Source organism: Xiphophorus couchianus, chromosome 6, assembly GCF_001444195.1.
Source record: "Xiphophorus couchianus chromosome 6, X_couchianus-1.0, whole genome shotgun sequence".
Classification (NCBI taxonomy): domain Eukaryota; kingdom Metazoa; phylum Chordata; class Actinopteri; order Cyprinodontiformes; family Poeciliidae; genus Xiphophorus; species Xiphophorus couchianus.
This window is the reverse complement of record NC_040233.1, coordinates 14,961,461-14,983,646: the sequence shown is the minus strand read 5'-3', so window position 1 is coordinate 14,983,646 and position 22,186 is coordinate 14,961,461. Positions and strand designations below refer to the sequence as shown.

General features: G+C 37.4%; 1 protein-coding gene across 4 annotated transcripts in view; it reads left to right on the top strand.

The window, feature by feature from the left end:
* LOC114146711 (dipeptidyl aminopeptidase-like protein 6) overlaps positions 1-22,186 on the top strand; it is a 100,184-nt gene that overhangs the window by 44,733 nt on the left and 33,265 nt on the right. For 3 of the 4 annotated variants that reach the window (XM_028021007.1, XM_028021008.1, XM_028021005.1), the window contains 2 exons: positions 16,514-16,628; positions 19,819-19,917. In XM_028021007.1, coding sequence (XP_027876808.1) covers positions 16,514-16,628; positions 19,819-19,917 — 214 coding nt within the window. Of the gene's footprint in view, positions 1-1,698; positions 2,033-16,513; positions 16,629-19,818; positions 19,918-22,186 lie in introns of those variants that run through there. The other variant, XM_028021006.1, reaches the window with a different exon arrangement.

Here is a 22,186-nt window from a genome sequence, read left to right as displayed (position 1 = left end):
AACACTGGTATAATTTAATGTAAGCCCAAGTAGAAGGACAAAACCTTGGGCTCCCCATACTAAAGTGGAGACAAAAATGGAGGTGTGCCAGGCAGTGGTTCAATTTGATGTGAGTAATGTGGCTCACCACACAGGGTGCTATTTTATTAGGGGGCAGATTCTTTTTTTCTTTTTTTTTTTTTAAAAGGGACATTTTCGGTAAATTGAATTCCAAGTGGGTTTTCTGTACATGTGTGTCCTCAGGAGTTAACAAAGCTAATTTAATGCTTCACACAGGAAGCCTTTACAGCTAAAATGCTATCAACTGCCGTTCTGAGAAGATTAATTACTTTCATTTATAACTAAGAGAAATTCTGTGTTTTAGACAGGACAGACATCTAGTATCTAGTGGAATATTGTTCATTTCAGTCATTGGACAGAGCAAAAAATATATATATATCTTGACTTGGACTGGAGGCAAAATACTCACAACTTAACTTGGACTTGGGATGAGGGGTGAAGAATTTGGAAAAATGACTCATAAATATCTGTGGTTCTGCTACAAAGTAAGCACTGGCCATACACAACAAAAGGCTAATGACATAAAAATGTTTACACACAGTGTTTTACTCACTTTTAATGAACGCATATTCCTTAGAACACAGTGTTAATTTGGAATATGAAATTTGTTTCAGGCCCAAAAGGAAGGACTTGCCAAGGGTGAAATAATGCCAATGAAACATCCCCTCTGGAGATTAAAACTTGTTGTACTCAGTAGTAATTACCATAAGATATATACCTGAGTTTTACTTTGGTAAAACTCTGTCTGAGAAATTATACAACTAAATGAAAAACACAATTTGCCATTTCATTTTTTTATTTGTGTCTGTTTCATTTAGAATTATAAACAAACAACTTGATAACGACTCTGAGCTCTGAGCATGTTCTTCTAGGAACTCCAGGTAGGTTGCAGTTCTGCAATATAACAGACCTGGAAGATGGCGAGTTCCTGGTGATTTCATGCTTGATTTCCCTGAAATCCTTGGCAGTTAATTTGCAGGGTCTTCTATCAACAGGTTTCTTGAGACCCTGTTGATTATTTACAGCAAAATACTTGGGGGTTCTGTGATCGCACCCCAATATCAGCAATTTACAAGAGTGCTGCATCCCTCTGAGAGACTGTTGATAATTTATGACTTTTCAGAGTCAGTTAAAAAATCTCATTCTGGTTCATTTTGCCTAATGAAAAAAAGTGACTCACAGTTATGCAGATCTTGATACAACGTGTTGACCAGGAAGATCACATTCTACCTCATTATGCAGCTACACAACGCCTGCTATGCTTAAATTCATTAAGCATTCACGTTTAGGGATGTTTTCCAGCTGTATTTCTAGAAATGATATGGTCAAAATACTCACTTGCCTAATAATTGTGCACGCACTGTAAAATTTAAAAACCTGTAGAAATAGAACCCCTGTTTCAAAGATAATGACTCAATTTTCAGCAGCTTGGGTTTTGTTCTCTCTTTTTTTTCTGCCTCGGAAGGGATTTTATACGCGTCCACTGAACCTGATTTGCGCTGAAATTGACGATTTTTGAACAAATGCATCTGATTAAGCACATCTCCATCAACAAACCTGAAAACTGTTTTCAGTTTGCAGCCAGGAGTCGGTGATAACATCCTGAAAAGGTAGGTATATGCTGAACCTCCCACATCTCAGCGCCACGCAGCTTTTCAGCCACATCTGCTGCTGAACTCTGCGCCCACGGTCTCTTCATTATTTTACCAAATCACTGGATCTCCTTCAGCACTTCGAGCGGCTGTCTCTCCCTCCTCCTGTCTCTCCGTGTGTCGGTCTGTTAGTCTCCGCGCTCTCTCTCCTTGTCTCTATCGCTTCATTATTCTGCACCTGCAGGCAGCAGAAGTACTCTCCTCTTTCCACCCCTAACCCTAAACGTCTTTTATTCACCGCCATGACTTCCACGAAAGACGCGAACGGGTCGGGAAAAGTGGCTCAGCAGAAGCAGCAGCAGCAGCAGCAGCACGACCAGGTGAGTCCCAAGGCGAAAGTCGCTCGCTCTGTTTGTTCGCCTAATTAAGCACTTAGCGCTCGTTATCGCCCATTAACGACGCATCGCAGCTCTGCCGCAAACTGTGCGTCCAAATAAGCTGCACATATTAAATTGGTGAAGGTTTGTTCCCGTTCCATCACTTTTCCCCTCACATGTTTCTACTTTTATGACGTTCAGAACGGCTTCAGTTTGGATGTATGCAAGACTGTTAAACTTCCGCATCAATATCTTTCTCCATAAGCCAGAGTTGTTTTTATTAAAAAAAACAGCCTGTTGTTTGACGTTACAAAAACAGTTGAGTGCAGTGTTGTTAACGAGAGGTTTGCTAAGATAAACGACACATGAAAATGACAATTTCCAAAATTCAATTGCAGGAGAAACTTGTTACATTTTTGTGCTATTTTGTTTTTACTGTTATATGTAGCTGCAGCAACTCGTGCACTTAATTACGGAGGGTTAGTGGTATCAAATACGCAACCTATTCATAGATTAAGTAGCGCAGATGTAGATTAAAACTTAGATTAAAAAACATTTTAATCCAAGTCTGGCAGGATTGGCTCCCCCATCTGCTGCTGTGCAGTGCTGGTCAGCTGCCTGAACAAAAACTCCTATTTCCTGGTGACATGAGAGACTTAACTTACTGTTAGAAATATTTCCTGAGTTGTGGTGTTGAAAAATAAAATAAAAAAAAGCATTGCCTAGAAGCAACATTTTTATAGTCACAACTAATTTCGTTTGAAATAACTTAAACTGCTATTGTAGCTGTCATATTATCGACAGAGTTTAAGTTGTTATTTAAAATATTTATCAATGAAAAATAAAAAAGCTTGCCCGGAGAATCTTTTTTGGAGGTGCTTCTTGGTAACACTGACCAATAAGCCACCAGCGGCACATCTGTTAAGCAGCTGGGCGCAGGATAGCTACCCCAGCAGTTATCCAGGCTAAAAAAACAGCTAATATCAACTTTATACTCCCAGTGTTACTACATAAAGAGCAACATGAAAAAAAAGTATCAAATGTTGTGCAGTAAGCAAAATTTTGCAAGAGTTTGGTCTACATTTTTTAAGTGCATGCATCAAAGTCAAAATACCTCTAAATATTACAGAAAACATTATTATAGAAGTTTTGATCAAGCTGTGGATTTTGTTGAGATTTTTCTTTTACTTTTTTGATATAAATGAGTTAGATGTTGTGTATTTAAAAACATGGCAACCATGATGTTTCTTCTCAAGGTTATCTGACCAGGAAAATAAATATACTGCTCCATATGTAATTGCACTTTGTGTGAGGGAACAGAGGAACAAAAAAAAGGACAAAGCTGCATGTAGACACCCAGACCACTTCTGGGTTTACGTAACCATGCTTCTAACACTCGTATCATAATTCAGGTTGAAAGGTGTTCTATAAAAATAAATCCATGTTTGCTCAAATGTGGAGGGAAGCCCTTGACTATTGGTTTAGTTGTGTAACAGCCGATAATTGTTGAGTATTTACCTCTAAAATGCATTTACAAAGGCTGAAGTGAGAGCTTTTCATTACAGCAACTGAATGGGCATCAATTGAGAAGCCTTATCTGCCTCTCCAATGTTTCATTGTGTGATATTTTGCTGTTGTTTAATTTATTGGAAGACGTTTTCCCTATTATTTCTAAATATTTCAAGCCTAAAATGTTTACTTTTGCATCCCGCTTGCACATTTATGAAAGCAGAACTGCAGAGTCAACAGCAGCGCGACTGATCCCTAACCAAATTCTGATCAAAAATAAGGGAGCATGAGCTCCTTTTGAAGCTTGAAAGAAAATCGAAGCAGAAAGCGAGATGCACACAAGGCTCGTCTGCACATCAGGGCGGCAACACGTGATCCTCGGTTGTTATTTGGCACAGGCAGCAATCATTTCACCTCTGCTAAAAAGGAACCATATATGAATTTTATATCTGACTGAACCTTAGTCCTCTCTTGTTTTCTTCCAGTATGGACATTTTGTACCTTTGCCTGAACAACAGACGTGCTCTTTGGTAATATCAGTTTCAGATACCTTCCTGTATATATGCTCTTCAATTATGCAAGGACGGAGAGATAGAGAGAGGTGAACATATCAATGCCAAGAAAGGAAAGCAGTGGTACATTTGTGAGTTGAAGTTCCTCCTCTAAGAATCCGCCTGCTGTCAGTGGGGATTAAACAGCAAATCGGTCCATTCAGTTTTAATCTAAAGAACATGTGAATTGAAGGATTTTACTTTTCTTAGCAGCTGTGCTATAAACTGTCCCTAACATTGTTGCAGATGACGTTGTTACAGCTGTCCAAAAGCAGTATGCTGTTGCTCTATTGTTGGGTTTGTTCTATGAAAACGCGTTTCCTTCATTACTGTACAGAACGCTGTTCAAAGCACACTGATTGTTTTGTTCAAGGTAGCATCAAAACAAACCTGTTGGCTGAGCTTTGGTACGACATGAACAGTTCACCCCACTTCAACACAAATATGCCATCATTAAATCCACTTTTTAGTTCCATTTTTGTCTCCTTCTTCTTCAAACTTTCATCAAGCTACATCTGTGCACAATTATTCTGAGAGCATAATAGAGCTCTTATCTTTCCTGTAACTCGGAGTGGATTTAATTTTCAGCTACATATTTTTCAGGAATACATTCAGCCGAGGAAACAAAAAAGAAAGGTGGAGGAATAGCGAGAGATGTATTTTGAACTGATCTATTCTTCAGTGATTCACCTTCAGTTGTGTTGTTGTGCACTGCTGTTCTTCTGATGATTAAAAGATACGACGGCCGTTTTGTCCAGATGCAGGCGGTAATTTATATGCTCTGAGAAAACACTTTTTTTCCCCCTTTCATTCTTTCTTTGTCTCATTCATAGACTGATTAAAAGCAACAAAACGGGAGCGAAATGTGAGTGGTTGTCTGAAGTTGTCATTTATTTGCAGACTTGAATGTCAAAGCAATATTGGGCTCGCTGTGGTTTATTTCCTCTTAAGGGACAAAATGACTGCATGTCTTCCATTTTTATCTTAAGAGCGAGACAATTTGGTGCAAGCTGAAAATTTAAATAAAATTTTCTTCTTTGAATCAAAACCTTGACCAGGTTCAAGTTTCTTATTGAATATGTCTATTTGTTAATTTGGCAGAATCAGCAAAGTATTTTATCTATAGGCTTCATGAAATGGATCTAAATCTTGAAGAAAAACTCATTTTAAATTTTTCGTTATTAGCTTTTCTATTGTGTCTACATTGTCTCTCATGTTTTCATGTCCACTTTTATCCCACTGATGTTTCCAGGCTGTGGGGAAGAATACTACAGCAGCTGTATTTCTTCATTATTCCATGTGATTTATTCAGTTTCTCTAATTCTATTTCAGAGCTTCACATTTAACTTTCTTTTGGTGGCTGGAGGCACCTAAAGGAGACGTAGCTAGGAAGAGTGTGCCATTGACTGACCTGCTCTGTTTAGACAAAACTGGGCAAGTGAAGTTTTAACTTTTACATCTGAGGTTTAGGGATGTTTTGTCGAGCAAAATTACAAAATTGTGGAGCATATAAACGTTTAAGTCCACAAATGCTACCTTGGGCAACACAATGTACAGTGTAAAAGAATGTCGCTCTGTGCCACATCCCTGAGTACAGTGTTTGCTAATTGCTGCTGTCACTAGTCTAAAGGAGCTGAGAGGGGGAGTTTTGGAGGAGGGTACTTGGCTGGAGACTGCACCTCTAAGGAGGAGCTTTGTGGAAATATGCGGTGCGTCGTGAGCAAGCATTTAAGCATCCCAAATGACTGCAAAAGGAGCTTGAAGAATACTTCAAACATGCATGAAATATTCAAAGCAACACTCCAGGTATGTTTTCTGAGAGAATAACAATATAGCATAAAATAAAGCACAAAAAAGCTGATTTTGGATAATGCCTCACCTTTAAAATGTTACTTTGTGAAGATCATTTCTGATTAAAAAACATCCTCTAAATGATTGGACATGAACAGAAACTCTAAGGTTGAACGAGGTGCAGATGGATGTACCTATGCCCTAACAATAAAATTACAGATATCTCGTCTCCGTCACCACTCCCAAAGGTTTTAAAGTTCGTGTTTTGCACCTCCCGATATCTTGCCAAATGATACAAGTGGATTGGAGATATTTGGCATGTGCCCATTCTGGCTCATTGTGCTTGAAACCATTCATTGACTGCAATGTCACAGACTGTGAAGAAAGACATGTTTTTCAAGCATAAAGGAAAAAAGAGATCTGTTGGGGGGAAAAAAAGATATTCAAAGTGAAGCTGGAGCCATGAGATGCTATTAAAGGCTTCCCTCTGCTCCTTTCTGTTGGCAAAAAAGTAAAATACTTTTGAATAAGTAACTTGCTTCTTTCTTAGATGACACCTTGGCAGTCCATGGCATTGTAAACCTCACTTTGCTGTTTCAAGTCCTGTGCATAAAGGCTTTGCTTTTGTTGGTTCTTAAGTTTAGATGATGTAAACCTCCATATTGTGGAATACTCTGTTTTGGATGTGTTACTCTTGTTGGTGTACTTCTACTTTCACTTTTCTGTGATTCCATGCATTGCACGTTTCAATGCATGCTTTGTGCAAAAGCTTCGTGAACAAGCTACCAGCTGTTGTCACAAGCTGGCACCTCGCTTGATCATTGTCGTAACTTGAGGTCCTTCACAGGACAAAGAGAAAACAATAATTTAAACATTCTAGGTTTGGGTAAAATATTTATATGTGACTATTGAAGTGGGAGTAAAGAGGTGAAGTTTGCATTGTGACAGTATATCTCTAGGGATACAGTAAGCACTCCACAACAAGACAGGAAAACAACACAAAACCTGTTAAATTCTTTTCCAGACATTTTCCTGCTGCTTTAATATTTATTTATTCCACATAGACTGGGATGGATTTTCTTGCCCATCTGCTTTGAGGACTCTTTCCAACAATTAACTTCAGCAGAGATGAGCCGGTGAATCGGTGTGCTTTCACTATTGGCACACCATGTAAAGCCTGTGAAGTCACCCTTAGCTGTGGTTTCACTTGTAAAATGCAAATAACTGAGAAGTTGTTGGTGTTACATCTCAGAGGAAAAGAACAATGTTTAAAACAGCAATTTGTCATCTGTTAGATGTGCATAAGAATGTAGTCCCTCCTGTCCCTCGGGGATTATTATTTGATGCCAGTGTTTCACTTCACTTGGCTTCACTGTCATTTCACTGCATGGATTCAAGCTTCTAAAACTCTACAGTCACCACCACCTGCTGCTAACCAGTGGAGCCGAGGACTGCTGCACAAATGAACGACACACTTTAGAAAACATTTAGGTCTCATGAAAAACAGAAAAGTGGGAAGGGATGTTATTGTTAAATTATTTTGAACATATAACTAACATTTTTTTTAAATTTTAAACTCAGATGGAGAATCATTTTGAATCATTTTCCAACCCCACTATTAGTGTGTCTTCATAAAGACATCTTTTAGTCAAAGCTTCCTACAGTGCGTCTGCTTCTCTTGTTATCAGTACCAACTTTGGTGATCCCTTGAGTTTTCCTTCCCACACACTTGGTAAAGTTTTATAGGCACAACTTTGCTCCTTTGAGGCCATCCATAATAAGATTGAGGCGCTTACGGTATTTTTAACTGAGACGCGCTGGCTGGGTTTAATTTAATTCAGGATTGTCAATTTAGGGAGTAGCGTAGTTGACTGGAAGGATTTAAGTGTCTGGACCACAGAGGAGAAAAACATCTCATCACTTATTAAATCATTTATTTCCATATGGGCTCAGATAATGGCATAAAAGCCAGAGGTCTAAATGATTTAAAAATATTTTTGACATGTTGTGAAAGATTTATTCTGTGCACTTGCAATGCATCTCCTCACTTGCTGCACTACATTTGTGTCACAAACACCATTCCATTACCTGTAGATCATTAAAAAATATGAACGCCGACGTCCAGGTGACCTCAATGGGTCGGTGCTATGATGAAGTGCTATGATGAAGAGAATGTGAAGAAATAACAGGAGTCTGGGTTTGGTAAGAATAACAAGGGTCAGGCCAAATCATTTTCTTGCAAAGATCACCACAGATTTTTGTCATCTAAATGTGATGGAATGAGCAGCTGGCCTAAATCTACACGTGTCAAAAACCAAACCAAGTCCAGGAGCAGTTACTAATCCAGAATTTACGTAATCTCAAATTATGAACTCTGCTTTTGCCCACCTCTGCTCCTCCGGCTAGTTTTTCCAGTTTTATGTTCAGCTGAGTTCAACTATCCATCTTTAAACAACCAGTTGTTTTTGATAATAACGAGTACTTGTCCTAATAATGTTAAAAAATTGCTTCCAATAAGCAGGTAGTAGATGCTGAACATACTCAGTTTTGCCAAAAGCTTTCACAACGTGAACAGATTACAGAAAAGAATTTAAAGGTGACATTATGTTCCTGAAAGCAATAGAGGAGAGTGACATAAAAGCTGTAAACAGAAGGCCTTTTCCCCTTTGTCACAAACTATGACTTGAAAATTTTAATAATAACATGGCACCCATAGTTGAGAGGCTACAAACCAGATCAGTAGCTTTAATGTATTATTTTAAGGGCAGTAATATTTTAAAGATAATTGAAAATGTTATAGGTAGCCAGTAGGAATACATGCAGTGGTGTATTTCTTTATTTTTGACTTGGTAATAAGCTTCCGAAATTTTGTAAGAAATCTGAGAAAGATGAGTCCATTCTACAGTAATTCAGGCAAAAATATATATATATGAAGAACGATCTCTTAATGAGCACATAAAGTCCCTTTCACCTAATGCATATAGGATCATTAAACTGCTAAATTACTTGTACTTATCAAATAGTTTTTTCTCTCTGCTGTTTTCCCGCCGTACTGCACTGCAGTTCTTATATATAAGAACTGCATCTATATATAGATATCTATATCTATATAGATAGATATAGATATCTATAAGAAATATAGATATCTATATAGATATCTATCTATATAGATATAGATACAGTATATATAGATATCTATATTTATATAGATATCTATATATATATATGTGTAGCCTTTAGGGGAAACAATGACAGTAGATTTGTGGGACTTACTTCATTACAGGTTTTTCTGACTGTCCTTTTGAAAGCTGACCTTCACCACCTGAGCCACATTGTCCTTGCCTTTATTTAGCTTCAATTGAGTTTGTCCCTCTGAGTCCGACTTTCCAAAAGCGTTCAAAGACCGGACAGTTAAATCTACAGACAGGCTGATGCCCGGCTATTCACGAAGCAAAAGGCAGGCTGCATGAATTCTTAATCTCACTCATGAATGCACATAATTTATTGATGCCGTTCCACAGAAAAAGTTTATCCCCAAGTCTGCAGACTACTGCTTTGCTCTCGGGTTTGCTGCTCCTAGACAGTGACTACATTACAGCAGAGCTATATATCATGTGTCAAGTGTCCTGTATCTTTAGACAGCAGCGTTTTGCCTTTGTTTCCAGTGTTCCTCTTCTCTATTGTCTTTCTGGAGTCTTTTTGAAGACTTTATCTCTTCAGACCCCATGCTTCCTCCCACACTTAACAGCAATATTAGTTCTTGCTGTACTGTTCACCAGCGGACTCCATCTTTGCTGCAAATTTGACTCAAACAACTCTCTTGGTTCCCTTGGAAACCAGGTGCTCAGAGATCAGGAAAGATCCATTTCACACTTCAGCAGAGAGACAAAGAGATGGTTAGACAAGGGGGAGGTAGGAGGGAGAGAGGATTAGACAGAGTGAGAGGTGGGGGGTAAAGGAAGCTTGACCTTAAAAGATGTGCCATTGTTTGAGCTTTTTTCCCCCCAAAACAGAATGGAAATAGCAACAAATAGACAGAGAGAAATGTTGTTGACTCTCCTTGTGGGATTTGTCTGTCCTTTGTAGCTGTCAGTGCTGAAATGGCCTGGATTTATTTAGAAGCGGAGAGGAGGTGAAAATGGCTTTTCTCATATATCGATGCACTGTTGTAAAGCACTAATGCATGCTCCTAGAAGACGATGGCCAAGAGGAAAATAATTGAAAATATTTCCCACAGGTTTTAAACTTAAATATTTCAGGTCATCAAACTAATTTTCTTACCAGCCAAGGATGATACAAAAGCTGTTTTCCAAGCTGTGTAAACCAACCTTGCCCTTTGTGAAAATATAAATATCCTCTTTTTAAATCAAGAATGAAAAGATGAACCCAATCATTTTGCCTCACTTTTATGAGCCACACCCAAGATTACCGCCTGATCTGTTCGGCCAGGAAATCAATTTAGGATGAATGACAAAGTGGCATAAGTAACAAGATTCAAAAAAGCAGCAGATGATGCCCTCCATATGAGGAAATTGAAGAAAAAATGTCATCGCTCATCTCAAACAAAGTTGGGATACACAGATGTTGCCACCAACGGCGGCACCCCTAAAATGTTAGGTTTAATATTACTTTTTCACATAGCGCCAGCTTTTTTGCTTTCATTTGAAAACTGCATTTGTTAAAAAAGTAAAAACGGAAGAACTTTATAAGTCGGCAAGTAATCTTTCAAGGCAGTGAAAGCTGCTTAAACACATCTGAGAACATAAAGATGGATTGCGTGTGCCTGTGTGGGATTATTCTGGAAACAATGCTAATCTTTTTTTTATACATTTTTATGTGAGTGACTTCAGCCTGAGTTTGGAGCTTTGTTTTAGTGCCTGAGTAGGTGGGTGAAACGCTCTATGTTTCACACAGAGATAAACCCCTCTGCACAGGCAAAGCAATCAGAGTGTATGTACTTAGTAACAGCAGACTGTTTGAGAGTAAGGTGCAGTTTTAAAGCACGCTTCGCTATGTTCTAGGCTGACTCTTACAAACCCCTTTTTCAGAATTTGAAGTAGAAGGACAGAAATTGGGTGAATAATAAAGAGACACATTTGTCTACATATCTTTTTAGATCATAGCTGTAAGAGAGAGCATGTTGTGTAGCGTTTTCTGTGTTTTCTGACAGCGATGGTGTTTTCAGAGAACATTGATGACATATCAGATTCACATCCACTCTCTGGGAGATTTCACCAGGACAGCTGATCAAAAGTGCAGAAAGTGGTCACTGTCAGAAAACTGGGTCACCTCTTCACTTTATCAAATACACCCGTTTAGCTACTTTATCATTCTACTTTGTAATACTGTAAATACCAGCGGCACACATGGGGATTATAAATATATGTATCAAAAATGGCAAAGATGCTTTAACTCTTGGACTAGTCTGTCTTTTGCACCAACAAAAATAGAACCACCCTCTTATTTGCAAGCAAACATTTTCTGAAAAAGAAAGCAAGAGATTCACGACTTTCCTCCTGCAATCATTCCCACATAGGAAACGATTTCTTGTAGATATTCTGTACATTATTTTTCAAATATAGGCTGTATTTATATAGTAAGTTGGGTTTTTTGTTCTATGGTGTAAGTGCGTACTTCGGCACTTCTTTGTCATTCTCTTTGTATCTTAAACTCAGTTGCCTTTCTTAATGGGCTTTAGTTCACCCCGCTGCACATTAATACTCCAATGTTGTGCCCCCACATTGCCATTTCTTTCCCATCTACTTTCTTTTCATACTTTATTAAAAGAAATTCATGCACTTAACCATGTTGCATGAGTTTAGCTATGCATGGATTTAAATAAATACTAAAATGTTCAATTCAAATAAATTTATTTATTTAAATTGTGCATATGTTCTATTGCAGCTTATTTCAATTATTGTGCCTTTAATAAAAATTATGTTCAGGTAAAATCTGACAGATTAGGAACCCTGATTAAAATCAAAACTAACTAACTATGCTAATAGACATAAACTCATTTCCTTAAATAATTACTTATTATCTTCAGCTTCCTTTAAAAGCAGCTCATCTTTATGTCCAAAAAGTTGTTTGAGACACAACCAGCAGTGCAAAAGTTCAACATGGTGGAGGGGTGAAATGACTGGCAAGTGTTTTTGTTAAAGATAATAAAAATGTCCATGTTTTATTAATTTAGAGGTGAAATCACCAGCTACATTTACCTGGAATTTGTTTAAAGAGATATTTTTCTTCTGTTTTTGAATATCTCTCTGAGGGATTCAAAAACAACACTGTAATATTTGTCATTCTCCTGGTTATGTCAGCATTAGATACATTAAAAACAAAATAAAAACGCCCAGAGCATAACTGAAAGTTTTTCATGCAAAGTGATTTTACCTCACATTTTTTTTTTGACATTACTTACCATTTCCTCATCCACATTTACATTCCCAGCTTATGTCTGAACTTTTTTGGAAACAGAGTAATAGCAAGTAGATTAACATATCATATCTATGGATACCCCTCTATAATACATAGGCATAGTGAACATAGGACATCTCTCTCTGAGGGTGCGCTTCAACTCTTTGTCACTTTTAAATTACAAGGCAGCAGAAGCAGGAACAGCACCATTATCTGCAAACCTGCCAAAGTATCGGAAAATGTTATTTCTAGCTCAGGGAGAGGTCGGCATCGGTATATCTTACCCATCAAAGTATGATATCATATGGGAAATAGGATCATTTAAATCTAGGATGTTCACCTTATTCTGAACACATTTTTCCTCTGCAGCAATAAATCAGCTTATTGATGCAACTACTGGTTTTCTATGTGTACTCGCTGGCTCCAGTATTGATTTACTTTGCTGTTAGGCAAACTGCAGAGACAAGAGGTACAAAGGCAAAGAAAACATAGGATCATTTTTAACATTTAATTGAAAGTAACTGGCAGCGTTGCATTTTGGAGGCTTCAAAAATGCTTGCAGCGAACGCTCTCTGCCGAACAGTCGAGCTGTCTCATTTTCACGTGTACATGGACCCCTCGTTAACTTGTGGACGGTTCGCTGAGCTGCCCCATAAGCACTCTCGCCACGACAGGCAGCCGGAGACCAGGCCTAATTGGTAACACGGTTATGAACAGCTGGACCGATACGGGTGGCTGGAGCTCCGTAGTCTACTCAGTATCTGTGAGCAGGAAGATTAATGTGGAAAGTTGCTGTTTGTGCACACAGATCGTGACCTCTAATTTAAAATCTCCAGACAGAAGCCCTCTAGTTAAACCTTACATTTTATTCTGAAGGGGTATTTATTAAACTATTGAGTGGATATAGGTACAATTATTCCAAACTTGCTCATAAGCAGAATAAACAATTTATGATTCAATATTTAGCTCAGGTATGATGCAGACATTTTTAATGGCCTGTTCATGGAGAGGGTGACCTTTTGCTTATTTGGATATTTTACTGGTCTACAGAATGAATATGTAAATGAAGCAGTGCAGACACCTAACCAGGATTAACCTGATGAAATGAGGTTTTAATGCCATGCAGGCAAAAATATGGAGTAGTTATTGTCTGAAATGTTCATTAGAATCCCAAGTCTGGTACCCAGCACACCCAGGTTGCTGAGCTAGACACAGAAGCCCCTATCAGTGTTGATTTATAGTCACCTTTTCACTTCCAACTGGCAGCCTCTCCACTACAAGCATCAGCCTGACCTGGATCCCTGCTAAAACCAGATCTGTTTTTAGGAAGAACACAGCCTCATTAAAACGTAAGGCTGCTACAAATCGGTTGAATGTGAGAATAGCTGTACTTTTAGGTTATTAGTGAAGTTAGAAAATATCTTTCTTCTAAAATTATCTGTCAATTATTATAGGCTATTGAGGATAACGAATGAAATCACTGATGCAAAAAAATACAAATGACATTTATCCCTTTAACTGCAAGCACATGTTAACAAAAAGGAGAAGGCCTAGAGAGAAAACTCAGGTAACCGTTATTTTTTTAAGTTAGCAGTAACTTAAATGTCTTGTTAATTTGTGCAAATATGACAAAACACAGAGAGGATTTGGGACATTTTGAATGTGCTGGTCACAGCATTCATGTAAACTTAGACTGATGTCTGAGCTTTGACTAGGCCGCTCAAAGGAACTTAAATGTCACTCTAAGTCACTTTAACGATGCCTTAATGGTATGCTTACTGTCGTTTTATATTATTTCCACAGGATGACACTGCCATCACCGTATCACTATGCTGTTTTTGAGAATTTTGTTTTGGTATTGAAGACTTTGTTTGGTATTTACTGTGATATCTTTATTCATTTAAGGCCAATCAAACATCTTACAAAGATAATTTCAAATATCCATTCTGTTTTGATCTCTGTTTTTCCACAGAGATCATCTTTTGGGGATCTTTCAGGGTAATGTCTCTGGGAAAGTGAAAGAGTTTCCATGTCTTTCCATAACGCATTCCAAGTATTTACTCTTCAGGTCTTTGTCTCTGACCTGCATTAAGAAATTATTCATCTTCTTTTTGCTGCTTGATTGATTTCTTCTCCTCCCTCACACAATGACAGGTATAAATCTAATTATACCTTGTGACATTTAGATTCCCCACTGGTGCAGTCAGGCATTGTTTTTGTTTTTTAAATTAGGTGACCTTGAAAGGTGAATGAAGCACCAGATTTTTATTTAGGGCTTCAAGTGTAGGAGGATGAGTTTATGTGCATGCATTTAAGAAAAAAAACAAATTCAATTTAATTTGGAGTACTTTGTTTATTTGTTACATTCTTAAAAGACTAGTCATTCAATCACATTTTCTATGGTAACAATGCTGCAAGAACAAAAGCAGGACTTGTTGGTTTACATGGAACTGGTCTATCTATCATTTATCAGAAATATATTCTTCAGTAGAAGGCTTTTATGATTTATCTACAGACTGGCACCACAAATAGCAGAGTAATCATTCAACAAAGCCACGAGCCTGAACATTGAGTAAATTGGCATTTAGCTCTCATCCATTGCTACTTAGTAGACCATCTGTTTCAAATGGACACAATATGTTTACAAGTGGTTGATGGTGTATGTTTGTGCCAGTGGAATCACACAATAACAGCACTCAGATTGCCTCCCTAACCAAAAAAGTTGAAGACATATGCTTTTGGGTTTGGGCCAGTCATCTTTGGCTACCAGTCCACCGCCTCCCACATGTCTGCTCTTAAAATGTTTTCTGTGTCCTGTGGATTTTTCCAGTAGATGCTCCTCAAACAGTGCTGATTAGCTATCTACCATCTGCTGGGCTGCGCGAGGGGAGCGGCTCATTATTCTGCCCGTTGCGCCTGCTCTGAAGCCTTCGCTCCACTCCAGCTATCAGGCAAAGCTGCGGGGACTCCTCGTACATGAGCAGCAGGGAGCGGCTCAATGATTGCAGAGTTATAGTGCACGAAAAGTGGTTGAGTTGTAAGCATCTGTCTGTCAGAGAATGGGATGTTCTGCGGCCAATCTCTGCTTTCCAGCTGCGGCGCCACAATATGCTTGTGTCTTATGTGTGATGAGATGAATTTTAAAACACCAAGTGCATCCAAGGTCATCCTGAGATAGATCATCCTGTCTCGTGAAAATGTTATGTTTGTGAAAGGGCTGTATTTTACTTTTTGTGATGCTACTCACAACTACTTCAAATGACTTTATTGTCCAATGACCATCTAGTCATTGTATTTATCAAAAATAAAACCATGCTCATAATATTTTTATATTCACACCAATAGCTGTTTCTGAGCCTTTCCAAGGCATTGCAACCACAAAAGAAGAGTGGATTTTCTACAATTTTATGATTAAAACACAAGAACACGTTCCACGTTCCATTGTTGCTAAAAACGTAAGAATCTGCCAGCATTCGCATCTGAATCCACTGAGGACAAGGAGTAAATCTGGATCGCTTTAAGGATCGCTTTAAGTCACATCTGGCCACAGAGAAAAGCATTGATACTATCATTTGGTTTATGGTCTCTTTATGATGTGACTGCGATGGTCTCTTTTGCTCCAGGTTTGGGTTTGTGGAAGTTCTTCACTTTGGATTCAGGTTGTGATTCCAAACGGGGTGCACCAGAAAGGTTTTTGAAGAAAGCGACGCACTACAAAAGATGAATGGAAAATATAATGGTGTCTTGCAGAGTTTATTCAAAATAGACAAGTTAAAATAGTGAATGATGCAAAACATAGGATGATTAATGCTTATTGCACACAGTAGGAAGGCTGTGAAGATTGGTAGGATTGATTTAAAAATAAAATAGTCATGCAAAAGTTGAAAAGCACTAATTTAAGTGGTAGTATTTCACCACAATACCAGGTGGTCGTATGTGCTCATATCTGTCTGTTTGTACTGAATCTTGCAGTATTTTTCTGAACTGCTTCAACAGGGAGGGTGAAACTGTAGCCTGAAACACATGATCTGTTTTTTAAAAACGTTTTATTACAAGATAGGTGTTTTACTTTGGCTAAGCCAAGGATTTATTTTAACCAAATCATTAAACTTAGCTGACCAGCTTAAAGGATCAGGAGAACAAAGAACCTTGTAAGATTTAAAATGTCAATTAACATGGTATGTGTTTGTACCATTTCATATTTTTGTCATTTTAGGACCTTGTGGGTAGCGCGCCGCCTCAGAGGAACTGGAAGGGGATAGCAATCGCCCTCCTGGTCATCCTGATCATATGCTCCCTGATTGTCACCTCTGTTATCTTACTAACCCCAAGTATGTATCACACAACAAAACTCCAACGTTCAGTCAACACTTTCTTAAAAATAGTACTCTGTTTTATAATGCAAGACAACATGACCTCCTACTGATGCATATAAATAGTGTATTTTTACATGTCATTTACTTGCATTTCAAGCTTTTTGGAGGCGCTTTCTTGCTTTTTAAATGACAACAAATCTTGTGGGTTTACGCAAACTGCAGGAAAATCTTCTCACTCTTCAACCAGACATGATTATTCGACATCTTTTAACTGCACTATTTTATCACACCGGGCATCAGAGTTTCATCTTTTCACAGAACTGCATGCAAGAAAACATGAAAAAAAGAAAAATAAAGGAAGCACACTATAAACTTTTGTCTCCTGAGACGTGCTTGTGTCAGCTGGTGTGATTTGCATTAAAATATGTCATTACATCTGCTCCAATTCTTCCCACCACTGCAGATGAACTGGGTCAAATTTTTAACTAAGAATATTACCATAAATCCATTGCTGACATTTATACAATTAGTTTCCATACTGCGTGTGTTCTAATTTAATTTTTCTAATCGGCAAATGATGCGTAATGATACAGGTTCAAATGTACTGATTTGCATTATGTGACAAATTGTGTAGTTTGGACATTTTGTAAAAATGTCATTAAAACTGATCAAAAAATCAGTTTTAATCAGTTTTTAAGGTACTTAAAAAAATGTTGCACCAAGCTTTAAATTTTTCACTTGACTACATATTTCACACCATTTTACATATGCAGTGCTGGCCTCATTTTCTGTCCTGATGTCTGCAAACCATTAACATAAATTGGGTTTCCTATATTCTTTCAGAATTTTTTTTTTTTAAAGAAATATCAAACCTTTAGTTTTAATTAATATATTTATTTTGTAAATTAGTATTTTGGTATATATTATGTATGTTATAAAAAAAAATTAATCATCCAATTTTCTTTGAGCTAATGTTATCTATGACTTCCTGTTTCTCTGGAGAACAACTAGATTATAGATTCAGCTCGGCCAAGTTAAGATGAATTAATTCATGCTCATAGTTCGACACAATAACAGTTTGGACAAAATTCACGGCTCCAAGTTGAACTAATTGTTGATTTATCATGTTTTGTCTGCAATGAAGCGTAAGGGTGTATGTATATAGGTCATAACATGAATCGCAAATTAGCATATCGATTACGTCATTGCCTGGAATCCATCATATTCCCTCATGGTGTATTTGCTCATTGAAATTGTTCCATATTTTACTTTCTGATCACTGAAATTTTGTGTTTGTAAGTGCGGTCATTTTTACCACTCTTATTACCATCAAGGAAGCAGTGACAGGATTTGACACGAGTTTGCTGTTTGGCCTTTATACTCTTATTTTACTGTCAAAAACACACAGGAATACTGAAGAACTGTCAGATACTGAAACATCAAAGAAACGGCAGGTGCACATGCTAATTGATCACATCTTTGATAATTCTGCAGCCATAAAATCTAAATAAATTCAGGTGACTCATGAGGAAGTTGAATTACCACACTGTTACTCTTTAATAAAATCCTAATTGTATTAAGCACATTAGAAGTCAAAGCAATAATGCAGTAAAATATTTATTTTAGGGCATCTAGTTGAGCCAATAAATGTAGCTGCACTATAATTATAATTCAAATTGCAGTTATGCTTTAGACCTTATGAATTAATAGTTTCTTTGAATATAATGTAAATTAAAAAAAACAAACATTTTGCACTATGGGATTAAACATTTAAAGTGTATCAAATTAAATGATTTGATTGAACTGTAAGAGAATTATCTAATATAGTTACTGCAGGTTAAAAATTGTGAAAACAATCAGAAAGCAGAGTGTTTTTTGGAGCTGTGATCAGAAAACGATTGATCATATTTTTAAAAAAAACACCATTTACTGTAAAAAGGAAGGGATGTTTATTTTTTGATACATGTCAACTGTTTTGCCACTCCAGATTAATGAAAATCTATTAAATTTGTGAAACACTCATAATTTCCATGTAACCATGGGGACAAGACAAGATGAGACACCTGTTCCTCAGCATGAATACACATGTTTTCCTGCACCCATGGCTGACTTTCCACTCAGCCCTGCAGCCTGCAAACTAACCTCATATGATTTGTCACAGCAGCATCATTCTGCAGGCTCCTGCAGCTCAGGCAGCTATTTTAATTTGATGACCCTCTTCCAGCGGGGTGTGTTTTTACAGACAACACCATATCTTTGGATGGTGATTCTGTGCTGGTTTATGCACAGAGACAGGCTCATCGTTTCACTGGATAAAAGGTATTTTAATGTGCAATGCCATTCATGCCTGTATTAATTGGGATGATAATGCAGTAACAGCTCCAGCCTGATGTCAGATCCAATTTTCCTCTACAAATCAGCCTTCTCATGCTACCCTGGCTTGCAAGAGGAGAGAACGTGTCTGATTTCTTTTATGCTGATAAACACTTTAAAATGTTTGACGTGGTTTCACACATTTATTGCTCGCAAACAACTTGAAGCCTGTCAAAAGATTTTAATTATCCATTTGCAAAATAATACCAGGCTGTCAGTCTTTGTGATAGCTGTTGTTTCTAAACAAAGATGCAACAGAAAACTCTGAAAAACTTCACACATTTGCCTTGTTTTCTTCCTCCTGGCCTGACTCCCCCATCGTCTGCTCAAACTGCAGTTCATCTGCCAGCTTCAGGTCTAATTTTGACCTTTGGGTTAACAAGGCGCTGCCAACCTTCTGCTAGATAAAAACCCCAGCTTGGGAACAACTGCTCACAGACCAATTGGACAACGCTAGGGATTTCTTTTTCTTTGCATTTTCTACGTTTAAGGCAGGGAACAGATGTTAGAACTAAAGCGATGTCTTCAAAATAGCCGATTATGCTAAAATGATGAAAATCTCACAGCAGCTTGATCTTCTTACGTTTTTTTCTTTGAAAATTGCAAATGTGGTTAGAAGTTAGAAGTTGAACTCAAAATTCCTGGAGCTTTTATAAATTCTAGCCAAAATCTTGGTTGTTTTTACTGTGATAAACCAACAGATAAAGAGAAAAAAAACAATGGTTATGTGTCTTAATTAAGCCAATCTGTATTTTTGATTTCTGCGGCAGAAGATTTTGTAAAGGATTTAATAGATCCTTGCTTATTTATCTAACTCTGATGCATTTGACAGGTGAAGATGACAGCCTCGCTCATAAGAAGAAAGTAACAGTTGAAGACATCTTCGGCGCGGACCTTCGAATCCATGACCCAGATGCTAAATGGCTCAGTGGTGCGTTTACAGTTTAGCTTTGACATTTAAAAACTGACTTCTTTGTCAAAACACAACCCATACTCAGACAGTTTGACATTTTCCTTTTCGACTCACAATGTACCGGTGGTATTAAAATCTGACATATTTTTTCCAGAGGTGCAGCTTCCTGAACATCCATGTGGCTCGAACCAGCACTGAAAAGAGCGCACGAGTAGTGAGATTGTAGTTAGTGCAAATGTAAAACTCAAACAGGTTATTTTAATCCTTTGAGCAGAGATCAAAATCAGATAAACTCATTTGCACCCAGATAAATTTAAAGTAGTTCAGGCAAGTGAACCTTGCACTAACAGTGTGTCTACAATGAAATATTTTTTTCAAACTGTGTCTGTAGGATGTGAACCACAGATGAGAACTAATTCATTTAAAAAGGTGTAACAGTTTAGCTTTGTGAGTGAAAACAAAAAACTGAACTTTCTTTGTTTTCAGCCTCATTAATTTAAGAACAAGTGTAGTTGAGTATTTATTCTGTCTCTAATACTGTTTCTTTGTCACATATCTGTGACTATTGGCTTTCAAACAGCAAATAAATTCTGACATAATGCAGACTAATTTCAGCTGCAAGTTTAACGAATTAAAGATAAGTCATCATAACGTGCAAAAGATGCTTAGTACTTTAGTTTTCCTGATGTTTTTCTGAAGTAACAGCAGAGATTAAAACTGTCTATGTAGCTCATTCATGTTGGATCAGAAAATTTAGCGTCCCCTCGTGTTCACTAGGAAGATTGATCCATATTATTTTACACCACAACATGGTGCTTCTTCTTTCTTACATTTTCTGCAGTCAGCATCAAACAATGTTGTTTTAATAAAGAAGATTAAGATTATCCTTGCTTAATTTCATTTAGAAACCACAAACTTATTTCAGTTTAGCAAGATGAAATACTGACAAAATGCATTTAATACTCTGTCAGTTATTGTTTCTGGTAAACTAATATCTATGTTTAAGTTCCATTAAATTCAGCCCACGTCCCAAAAGTAGTAAATGGGATTCAGCCTTTCTCATGCACTCTAAAGACTTTCTGCCACTTTTCCACCGCAGCCAATTCTCTAAAGACAAAAGACTGCAAGCCTCTTCAAACACACTGGAAAAAAAAACAAGTATGTGAGTTTTTGTTGCTTGTAAAGAATAGCAGTTAATTTTTAAGATGATGAAACAATTGACTGAGTTTTCTTCCATGATTTCTATTACATTTTGATATTTTGATCCTTCCTCCTTGGGTGAAGGTCACAGAAGAAATGGATTGCAGTCAAATAAGGAAAAAAAAAATTTTTATGCTCTCACTAAAGGAACACCTAAAGGTTCACAAAGTAAAAGGCTAATCATTATTGAGCCCTGCATCTGTCTTTATTTGACAGCACAAACTTCTTTGTCTTTTTATTTGAATACCTCTAAACACAATAAGACCCCTTAACATTTCTCCAATTTAAATAAATGTCACATAAACAACTCTAATCCTCTACTGGTTTAGAGCAGACAAAGCCAAGACTAATTGTTGAATCAACACACACAGCAGACTGAAAACAAGCCTTGAGCAGCAAGTGTGTTTGTGGATGGGGGAAGAGTGGGAGCAACAGCATTTAATGAGACAAGCTATAGCATTGTAGTTAAAAGCACTGCAGGAAATCAAGCCACAAAGTAGATTCACTAAACAATGATATTTGCTTACAAGTCGAGTTAATTTATCTGTATGTTCGGATGAATTGGTTAGTAATCTTGCACTGTCTTTTTTCATGGTGATAATTTCCTTCTTTGTTTTATTCTTATTGGACAGGTCAGTTTGGCAGCTAAAATTCTCCAAACTTTTGCAGCAGTTTTTAGTCCAGACTGCAGCAGTTTTACCAGTCCAACCTCTGAAATTAATCAAAGCTGAGTGTAAAGTTTCCAGCTGTTAACTAGATGTGTGAACTTAAAAACATTTTTAATCAAACCTTTGAAAGGGCACAATAATAATTTAGCAAAGCTTCTATTGGTGAATGGTTTTCCTATGTCACCAGGTCAAGTTGCTAACAACTCCACAGGGAACAGCTTTAACTCATTTGTGATTAGTTTATGTTTTCTATTTAACATTGAGCTCTGTTCAAGTTTGAGGATTATAACAAGTAAAGATGATAACCTAAGCAGAATACATGTATACTTTAATTAGTGCAGTAAGGCACAGCGCTCTGACAGAAAACAAATGAAAAGTCTTTTGTTATACTTTGCTTTTGTTTTGTTTTGCTCATGCCA